Source organism: the organism of the source record quoted next, unplaced genomic scaffold (assembly GCF_019419815.1).
Source record: "Pyrus x bretschneideri cultivar Hongxiangsu unplaced genomic scaffold, Pyrus_bretschneideri_v1 Contig3, whole genome shotgun sequence".
Taxonomy (NCBI): domain Eukaryota; kingdom Viridiplantae; phylum Streptophyta; class Magnoliopsida; order Rosales; family Rosaceae; genus Pyrus; species Pyrus x bretschneideri.
In genome coordinates, this window is record NW_025999612.1 from 13057152 (window position 1) to 13067863 (window position 10712).

At 40.3% G+C, this 10712-nt stretch overlaps 2 protein-coding genes across 2 annotated transcripts; both read right to left on the minus strand.

Annotated features, from left to right (window-relative positions):
* Window positions 1-15: 15 nt before the first annotated feature.
* LOC103946935 (translocon at the outer membrane of chloroplasts 64) lies at window positions 16-5260 on the minus strand. Its single transcript, XM_009357762.3, has 13 exons — window positions 4958-5260; window positions 4309-4461; window positions 3975-4099; window positions 3572-3697; window positions 3241-3423; window positions 2991-3135; window positions 2503-2671; window positions 2001-2135; window positions 1649-1849; window positions 1176-1303; window positions 1047-1098; window positions 832-901; window positions 16-484 (listed from the first exon to the last, which is right to left on the minus strand). The coding sequence occupies exons 1-13, from the start codon at window positions 5158-5160 to the stop codon at window positions 402-404; spliced, it is 1773 nt and encodes a 590-aa protein (XP_009356037.2). The 5' UTR covers window positions 5161-5260; the 3' UTR covers window positions 16-401.
* Window positions 5261-7068: 1808 nt separating this feature from the next.
* Window positions 7069-10079, minus strand: LOC103946933 (prostaglandin E synthase 2). Its single transcript, XM_009357758.3, has 6 exons — window positions 9667-10079; window positions 9073-9207; window positions 8842-8929; window positions 8322-8416; window positions 7975-8142; window positions 7069-7632 (listed from the first exon to the last, which is right to left on the minus strand). The coding sequence occupies exons 1-6, from the start codon at window positions 10016-10018 to the stop codon at window positions 7472-7474; spliced, it is 999 nt and encodes a 332-aa protein (XP_009356033.2). The 5' UTR covers window positions 10019-10079; the 3' UTR covers window positions 7069-7471.
* Window positions 10080-10712: the final 633 nt, after the last annotated feature.

The window sequence follows — 10712 nt, forward strand, 5'->3', positions numbered from 1 at the left end:
ACCCATAGCCGAGCATATCGAATGACATTATTTACGCTACTGCTTCCAGTGAAATCAATCAAAGTACAAGAACGAGTGCGAAAATTACAATGCGAAGGCAAAGATAAATATTGTAATAGCTGTGCTCATGATCGGCTTTAAACCTCATCTAAAAGCAACAAAATTGGACTATAGTTACAAATTTTGGGGAGAATTATAATACTTACCTAAGGCTCCTAAAAAATGATCAGATCAAACAATAATCCAGCCCCTCCCCAAAAAACCACCGTGATCATAAGAGTAAAGATTCTCAACTTCTCTCGAGTCTCGTCATCCCTCTTCTCATTCAATTGGTTTAGACATGGGAATTGTTGACTGTCTAGTTCAAATGGATTTTTCCTGGCCGAGCGAGCTTCAATAAGCTACTGGAACAGCTTCCTCAATTTCTCATCAGCAGCGGCTGCTCGTTTGTTGGTTGGCTCAAGAACAAGTGCATGTCTAAAGTCTGCAGAATGAAGTGCCATCAAACCGAAGTTACTTTAGGAGATTGGGATGAATGAATTGAAAAAAAAAAAAAAACTCGATGTGCTTAATGAGTGTGTTCTGAGCTCTGAATAGAATACCAAAACAATTCACATCTGCAACCAGTGGACACTACTCGTCCGTTGAGTGAATTTGACAAAGAAGTTGCAAATCCAATCTCAAATTTCAAATATCTAGTTTGCACCCGATAAACACTGTTTTCCTTAAACTCTGACACTTGGTTTCTAGCTTAAGGGTTGATCATGGGGCCAATACTGTCCGTCCGTCAGAACAAAGTATAAAAAGATAAACAAAACAAACAAATCTGACCTTCAATCGCCTCCTTATAATAACCAAGCTTCTCCCTTGCAGTGCCTCTTCGGAAATAAGCTTTCACATTCTGAAGAAACAAAAGTAGACAACAATGGTTATAAAAATGCAATCAATAATCTGCACTCGAAGAACACAAGGAGCACCATAGGGCCTACAGCATTCAACCGATAATTGGGAATATCCAATAATTAATACTTTTGGAAAGGAGTTACCTTTTTGTCAAGGTTGATAGCTTTAGTACAATCTGCCTCGGCTTGAATGAATCTAGACGGAAGAAGTAAATTAGAGACCTACCCCAAGAGATCAATTGAGAGAATAAATGTCCCAACAGATAGCGGTACCTTCCAACTTCAAGATATGCTTGAGCCCTGTTACTGTAATACGTTGCATTATTGCCACTAAGTTTGATAGCTTCAGAATAAAAGCCAATAGCCTTCTGCCAGTCCTTATCTTTGTATGCTTGATTTCCCTAATTATTTTGTAAAGGTATCAGAAGAGGCTTTAGGATATGCAAATGCAATTCGGAAACAAACTTGAATAGCCGTTATGTAAATAAGACTTGGTAGAAATATTATTCGTGTCAATTCCCCATTCAACAATGATTTTTGATCATCGGGACTGATGATCCTAGAGGTACTTTGACTTTTCCATGCAGAATAAGAGATAATAAGTCGACGGAACAGAGCTTAAATAATATTATGTAAATTCCAACAGAAATTTGATAACACGATGTCCCATGTTACAAAGCAAATCAACAAAGAAAACAACGACTTGAAAAGCAAAATGGACGATGACCATGAAAGCGATGACCTACCTTTTCCTTGGCAATTTCAGCACATTGTTCCTTGGTGAGAGCATTTTTGGATGATTTGGATTTTGAAGCAATATCAGCCTGCTCCTGTAAAGATGTATACATAGTGTGCAGTGCATCCAGTAAAAAGCGATCACCCCCATGCCTGGCTATGAAAGAAACTGAAACAGGACACTTGTCATGAAAGCCCAGAGGTACTGTGACCTGAAGAGGAGACATCCACGGAGTACAGAAGATTAGGAGAAACTAAAATCAATACAAACTTATCACTATGTATATGTAATGAATACATAATGATACACAAAGATACTAAAAGATCAGAGAGAGAGAGAGAGAGAGATTGATGGATTTTCACCTGACAACAACCTGACAGGCTCGCAATACTTAACAGACCAAAAGCACGACTGCAGAAGTCCTCAGAGAGCATCTCCTTCCCGCCAAGTTTCGAAGGGGGGTCAGCTATCGTTGGGATAACCAAAATTCCATCATCCTACACAAGCAAATAAAAGAGAAATCGTAATCCATATAACAAACCTTGATAAACACATTAGATAATTACAAAAGGAAACACTATAATTTATATTATACGATGTCCTTCTGTGGTAAGGAAATGGAATTCATTCATGTTATCTTGCGGAACAATGTAGCCTAAAAGATTATAGTGGTATGTGAGAACAGCCACTACAGTGAAGTCAGACAAAAAAAAGCACTTGACAGTCCAGTCCAGTCAAGCTAATTTGGCTTTGTAATTAGTAAGACAATCTGAACATATGTGTGCTTCAAAGTGTGCATGTATGTGTAATGTATTGAAATCGTAAAATATTAACAAGTAATAAATTAATAATTAAAATGGCTACCTTCAATAGAGAGCTGACAGCTGCCTGTAATTCATTCCTAATTGACTTGCATATCTCAATCTCCTCATCGGATGCCTCCAGTGGCCCACATATTTGCGTTGAAGTAGCAGACTCCAAAACAGGCTTCACGGAATCAATCCACTCCCCATGATTATGTCTGAACTCATGCCTGTAACAAGAAACACAATAAAGCTCCAATACTATATGATCCAGGAAAATTTTCGAAATCAAAGACAAACGGATAAACAAAGTGAAAAACTGCCTCCTTATGACAGTATATTTTACCAATTCTCAGGTTGAAAATTACTAATTTTAAATTTTTAAAATCTTGCACACACTTCCCCAAACTGCATGAGTTTTAGCGTTGCCCTTCCGATTCTACCATAAGAATACACTAAAGATAATTGGAATAGAAGAACAAGGCCAGGAACATTTGGTCTCAAAATTATGACATATACAGAAGACAGACTACTGATTAATCAGCTCACCTTTGAAGAAACTGCACAACATTGGCAAGCAATTTGAGGGATGAAGTCTTTACTTCACCATTTGTCTTTTGGCCATGAAACTCTTTCAAGCTTGGAATTTTTGAATTGAAATAGTCCCCAAGATTTTCATGTTTCAACACTTGTTCTGGACCAGTTTATCGAGAACTCAATCAGAAAATTTTCAAAACCAGCAGTCCACCATGGACGAGAGCCAAAGAATGGATCTGTAAATCAAAGGAAAAGAACATACTTCCAAAAAGCTTCTCAGTGGATTTGATAACCACTTGAACAATCCTATCAACGGGAATCTTTACTTCTTGAAAGCAATCATCAGCTATTACAATTTGTCTTGGACTGCGTGAAACTGCATAAGGAAGTTGCAGCAGCACGTGTCCAACACGACGCAGGACACTAGGATCCCTAGCAAACCATCCTGTAAATGTGATCTTACAAAGTCAAATAATATCCCACAATAGCAATAAATTAAGAGACAAAAAGTTACAAGTTTTCAGGCACGGATGTTTGCACATTAACATATATTGCTGCAGCCTGGCAACATACAGAATTGCATCCATACATACCAACAGCATCCAGACTTGTAGAAACAGGTATAAATCCAGCATGAGAAACAGAGCCATGCGAAGCTCGGAATCCAATGATGCCACAAGACCCAGCAGGTACTCTAACGCCACCAACGGTATCAAGGCCTGCACCATGATGTTAGCATGAAGTAAATATTACAGTATTACAGATGCTGCACTGTTGAAATTGAAAAGAGAGTTTGGTGAGATACAAGGAGATATAGAACATGCTGAGTATCCAAATAAGAGAATTTTCAGATTAGAAAGGCAAAGGAACGAAACCAAGTCATTCACATATGCCATTTCCCATGTTCAAAGACTAATAACACAAGTAACAAAACTCAAGAGGAAATGTAAAGAAAATAAAGAACAATTTCAGAAAGGATAAGAAAAAGAAGCTCACCCAGTGAAAAATCAACAAGATCAGCGGCTACAGCCACAGCAGCTCCACTAGAGGATCCACCTGGTGTTCTGGAAGATGCCGCTGGATTGGTGGGGGTACCGTAATGCTTATTTTCTCCAGTAATACTGAAAATAAACACGCCAAAGAGAATTGGAATTATGCAATGCCGACTAAGCTAGAGTTAGAGAAATTGAAAGGAAATAGAGATGTCATTAGTTTGTGTTGATCCTCCAAACTATTTTCCTTTTTCACATTGATCAGAGATCCTCACAATCACATTAGGGATAGCACCTTCAGCCCGTCGAGGGAACATTAAGCTCAAAGTGATACATACCTATATGCCAATTCATCCACAACAGTTATCCCAGTGCATGTAGCACCTCCTTCGACAAGAGTGGAAACCACAGGCGATGTCCGAGAAGCTGCATCATGTGTTCTTCCCCAATCAGGATGACCAAAACCAGTTACATGTCCCTCAATTTCAAATCTGCAACCATGTCACAAAGTTGTCCACTTTTAACACAAGCAAAGAGTCTCAAAAATTACAACTGCAAAATAGGTGTTCATTTATTCTTTTAATGTCGCATTCGAATTCAGCCGTAACTGCCATCCTGTGTTCCATAGATGTTCTGGTTTTTTTAGTAAACTAATTACTCCCTCTCAATCACTAAAACACAGCAAGTAAACCGAAACCCGTTACACAGTTCATGAATTTCAGGCCTTTTCGCCATCCGGGTTGCAACCCAATTCAAAAAATCCTTTCAACTATCTATACTAGCAATAACTTCAATCAGTTTTAACAAAGCTGATCAAAAGGCAAAGACTGAAACTTTCAAAGTTCCAATCTTTTCCTTTTTCTCAGCAGCCAACAGAAATACTTTCTGTTTTTCCACTCTAATAAAATCTTGGGTTTCAACTCTTTTTTTTTTTTTTTTTTTTTTTTCCAGAAACAAACAGATGGGAAGTGGGTAGAGAGAGCGTACACGTCGGAGACGGCGAAGGTGAGGCCGGTGAGGGGATGCGGAGCCTTGGGAGGAGCAGGCTGCGGCGGAGGAAGAAGCTGAAGCCGCTCAATAAAGGCGCCAAAGTCTTCTCTGATGGTCTTCGTCAGCTTCCTTGTCACCAGGAGAATTCCAGCCAAACCTAAACCCAGCAGGACCCACAGATTGGCGGCCTGAGACGCCATGACTGTGTCTTTCTTTGAGATTGTTCGTCCGAACCCTCCGGAATTACCAAACCAGCAAGTCAGGGTTTTAGAGAGAGAGGAGGAGGAGAGAGAGGGCGAAGACAAATCAGCAACCAGTGCAGCGTAACCTAGGCGGAGAGATGTTTCACTGCTTCACTTGGCTGAGGTTACTTGCTGTTTACATACAACGAAATATCACGAAGGCCCTCCAACTTTTCAACTTTTTTTGTTTCCATTTGTAGGTGCGTCCTCCAAGTTTCTTATAATATCAATAGGGTCATAATCGGTGCGGATGCCAACAACATCTTCCTACATTAATAGAAAATACAGATTTAAGGGCAATGTCGTAAACTTAACGGAAATTTAATAATAAATATATAATTTTAGGGCAACATAGTAGTTTAGCGACAAAAATTCATTGACTTAAAAATGTAAACCGAAGGAGGAAGGTGGGGGTGGCAGATTGCCCAAAACTCCGAGTCCTTGGTAGCTCAACTGGTTAAGGCTCGGTATTTCCCTGCCGTCTCGTTTTGGGTCGCGGTGGGTTGTGGGGAATGGCCAGTCTATTAAGGTTTGGAAGGACAGGTGGTTAACCAGGCCGCAGCCGTCAACATTCAACAACTGGGTGACGTGGAGCGCGTGAGCACAACTCGCTTTGATACCATGATGAAATTGAGATTCCACGTAAAACCAATTGGAAATATGAAGAGTAGCTCAAGATCACGTATCAAACCTTATCCTCGGTGGGACAACTCTCAACACAATGCGAGGGGGGTGTATACGGTCAGTAATGGCTATAGGGTGGCTCGAGAGTTGGAGCAATCTCGCTTGGCGGGTGTCTTCTTCAAATGGAGGTAATGCGTTTTCATCTCTAAGGTTAGCATTTTCATATGGAAACTTAGTCAGGACATTATTCCGACTAAAGTTAATCTTGCTCGGAAGGGGGTGCATCTCAATTTGGAGTGTGGGCTATGCTCAGGGGGTGTTGAAACGGAGGGGCACCTGTTCAGGGAGTGTCCGTTTGCGCTGGAAGTGTGGAGAGGGTCTACGGTGGGGGTGGATCTTTTACCGGAACGGGGGAAGGAGTGGCTGCTGTCGGTTGTTGAGAATCAGAAGTCGAAATTTGAACTGTTGTGTATGTTGCTCTGGGGCTTATGGCAAGCTCGGAACTCTTGGGTGTGGGAGGAACAGCGAGGGTCACCTATGGAGCTTACCTTGCTGCCCAGATGGTTCCGAGTGTTGCACGTCCTGTGTCCCAGCGCAAATGGATGGTTCCCTCGGATGGGAGGCTAAAGATTAATGTCGATGGGGCAACACGGCTGGAGGAGCGTCGTGGGGGAGTGAGGGTGGTTTTACGGGATGGGAGGGGGCATTTAATTGCAGCAGGGGTGTGAAGGAAGGAGGGGATTGGGTCGGCATTGCACGTGGAGTTTCAAGCTATATTGGAGGGCCTTCGGTTGGTGAGTCGGCTGCAGTTTTGGCGTGTCATCCTGTTCAGTTTCAACAGGTTCCAAGATTGTGTAATGGGCTTGCCCATAAATTAGCTAAGCTTGCCATTTCCATTAGTAGTTAAGTTGTTTGGCTTGAGGAGCCTCCTGTCCTTATTCAAGATCTTCTCGGTCAAGATATTATGCAGTTTGTTATGTTTTTCAATAAACATCGATTCTCTTCAAAAAAAAGAAAAAAAGTGTAAATCAAATCCAATAACGCATGAAATTAAAATTAAAAGAAAAGCAGACATCGACGTGTGAACGAAAGGAAGGACCATAGTGTGATGGAGAGTAAGGATGATTGAAAAAAGGAAAGAGGATGAGACTAGGAGGAGGGGGAGAGAGGCTACTACCGGTCCCAAGCCAAAGTAAGGGGTCAACGACGGAGAATTGTAGATTTAAGGTTATGATACGGATATGGAAAGGAGCAAGCGGCTCGAGAGATCAACTTTTATTTATCTTTGATTACAAACAATATTACTATTTTAAGCTTTCTAAGCTACATTAAGAGAAAGAATGAGGGTTAAAACCCGAGTTTTAGTGGATGGTAGAGAAATGTCTTACCCACAAAGACAATCCCTGCATTCCAATTCTTATTCCTTATACTGCTAAACAATCACATCTAATGGAACACTAAACAATCTCCACTTTCCAAACAATCGAATAATCACAAAACGTTGCGTGTATTCAATCAATTTATAACTGCGAGTGCCTCCGGAAAATTCTTTCTTCCTAGTATCTGATCAATTCTGGTGACAGATGCGGCAAACTCAAAAAATGAAGTATAGAACCCAGCTACAAACTCCGTTGGGATGTCCAATTTACGCCTTAATCCTTGCAGGCTCTCCCACGGCTTGCTCCATTCTTGAGTACCATTCACCGATGCTTGTGTGCTCCACCATATCTTTACCCGACCTCAAATAACGGATTGGTCTTAGCACCCCAAAAACAGCAAGGTCGGCCAAATTAGGTTTGGAGCCCCCTGACAGGAGAAACATATACGTGTGAGAACCCATAGCTTACTTACTAAGGCTCACCCAAGGCAAAAAGTTGAGGCTCATGCGCCAAAACTCAAGTCAGCCATCAAATAGACCTCAAATTGTTTGAGAGAATTCATGCTAATGATAGCGTTCTCATCAACGATAGTTGATCTTGATTTCTTCCTAGACAAAACTTGTGCGAGAATATTCCAGTATCATATCACAGTCGAGAGTATTCATTTAATTTATTTTCTCATAAGCATATGCATCTATCTATTTCTGTTAGTGTCACTTAGTGAATGCAATCTCTGTAACGTGCATATGCCACAAGTTAGAGCACATACCGAGGAAGTCCCGCCCATTAAGAGCATCAACCCATGTTTCTGCTGCTTCATACAGGGAGGCACGTTCATCAGTAATATTATATTTCTTCTTCAATTTCTTTGACACAAAGTACATAGCTGCAGCACCAGCATACTTCACTGCAATTTTTTCGGTGTAGCTAAAATTACCTGCAGTTACAGCAAAATTAAAATCAGAATACAAATAACCAGCAAAATCTAATGCTCAAGAGCAACGGGAAAAAACTGAAGAGTAAAAATTAGTACACAAACTGAAGAAGGTAACGAAGATTGTCTTAGCAGGCCCATAAAATCTGGGTGCATAAGATGGAATCTAGTCACCAACTTACCATTGCTTGTGATATAGTCAAAGGACTCGAGGGCCTCCGATGTATTTCGGTATATGTTTGGTGACAACATGTGCACCAAGTGATTATCAACCCACCTATACCACAATAAGAAGCACGCTGAAGTTAACAAAAAATTAATGATAATGCCCATTTCAGACAAAGTATCCAAGCTCATTTCCCATTTATAAAATTTCGGCACAATAAAAATCCTCTAAGACTCCGGCAAGTTGTGCTGCAAAATTACTAATCCAAGGGAATTGAGACGAGTATAATGCAAAGTAGTCATCAGATTATGGATTCTCCTATTCTTGTAAAAAGCTACTACGAGGGTGAGTACTACTTGCAGCGTTCTCCCTTTTTTCTTTGTATCTTAGATAAGTAGACCCATTAAGATTATGGTTCAGTGGCTCCAGCCGGCAACCTTCCCTAGATCTACTCACAGTATAATCATACCATTCTTCCCATTTTATCCAAACATGAATATAAGCATAAAAAGCTAGCCAAGGAAAAGATAACATACTGGCGCCACTTTTTCTCTTCATCGTCATCTGAAGAAGAAGCAGCTGCTCTCTCAGGAACAATTTTGCTATTCAACTGATCAATTATAGCTGCAAACAGGCACATGCTCAATTTTAATCGAGATATATAATTATAGCAGCTATATATTCAACAACGCATAGATCACATTACTCTAACTAGAAATCCAACCGAAAAACTCAAACAATTTAAGAACAGTCACAAGAACAGGTACCTGATGAGTCAACCAGCTGCTCCCCATCCACCATCAGTATCGGAACCTTCTTATAATCGGACCATTTAATCTCTTTCTTACTAAGTGGGTTGACCTCCACAACTTGGTAGGGTATATCGTGGTAATCCAAGAATGCTGAGACAATAATAAAGTACCCCAACTCGTAAACAACACGATAATAACCATTTTTTTGGATATTATTATAGAAGCAATTAAACAAATTAAAATGTACAAAACAGGAAAAAATGAAGGTGATCTTAATAACTTCAAGAAACTCCAAATGTGGCACCGTTTCGAATGCTTGTTTCGATCAACTTTTTGTCCAAATAGTTTGATTCTTAGCGAAGGTTCAGAATCTAGTGTGAACTACAAAGTAAAATTTTGTTCTTTTATGAACATGTAACTGCTATAACTGCAGAGAAATTCAAATGAATGTTTCATCCATACCAAATAGTAAAATTCAACATTTCATCACGAAATCTCATCCATTTTTCGATATTCACTGAAAAATTTAAACACTTCCACGAAATAATCAAGATCAACAGAAACACAATATCTCCAAAGCAATTCAACAAGCAAAGATTTAATTTTTACCTTTAACTTTGTTGCAGAAAGGGCAGGCTTCGTACTGGTAAAGCACGACCTCCTTGGGAACAAGCGCAGCCGGAGGCGGCTCTTTCGCATAGACCTCAGGAGCGAGCGACGTAGCGACAGCGACCGAGGCCAGAGTTCCGGCGACGCCAATTGCCAGCTTCCGACCCGAACCTCCGGAAAACGAATCGAGCCATCGACGACGAGGCTGAGAACCGGTGGAGGTGGTCCCGTACAGAGCAGCCTGGAGAAGACCGTAGGTGGCGGGGGCTGACGTGGCAGTGGCGCCGCCGTGGACGGTGGAGAGGGACCGGGAGAGGAGGGGGAGTGAGGCGAGAGTGGAAGCCCTTCTCATGGTGGACCGGCTTGAAAGCAAAAGCAGAAAGCCGATCGATTTGCTGTGGGAGAATACTCCGGAGAAGGGGAGAAAGAAGGGTTTAAGTCGGGTTTGCGATCCAACTGTGTGGGGTTTTGGGTGTCCAAATCACCCGCTATTTGTGCGGTTTTTTCTTTTTCTTTTTTAAATACATTGATATATTTTTAACATTAAGAGAATGAAAAGTTCAGCTAAACTACACAACAAGTAACTTAATTTGGTATCGAATTCGTTTGAGATTCGAATCTTCAATCTCTCATTGAAAAAGAATATCATCAAATCATAGTACTATATGACTGTGTGGTTTTTTCTTTTACTTACTAAAACTAAAAAAAATTAATTTCACACACCAAAAAAAAATTCAGGCCAAAAAATTATAAAATTTGAATTTCATTCGCTGTGACTTTATCACAAATCCACAATCCGTCCATTAGTTTGACATACCTTCTCATTTTTAATTGTAAAATTTGTTCGTCATCTATTATTTTGGTGATTTGGTAAAAAAATTTATTAAATAAAAACTAAGATAACAAAAATATTCTCAATTTAATAGACAATGTGCCAAACTGATTTGATAAAGTAGAGGGTACTTTTGTCATTCTTCTTATTTAATGGAGATTTTCACCGATCAAATTGATTGACAGTGGACAAACTCATAATTAATTCTATCGAT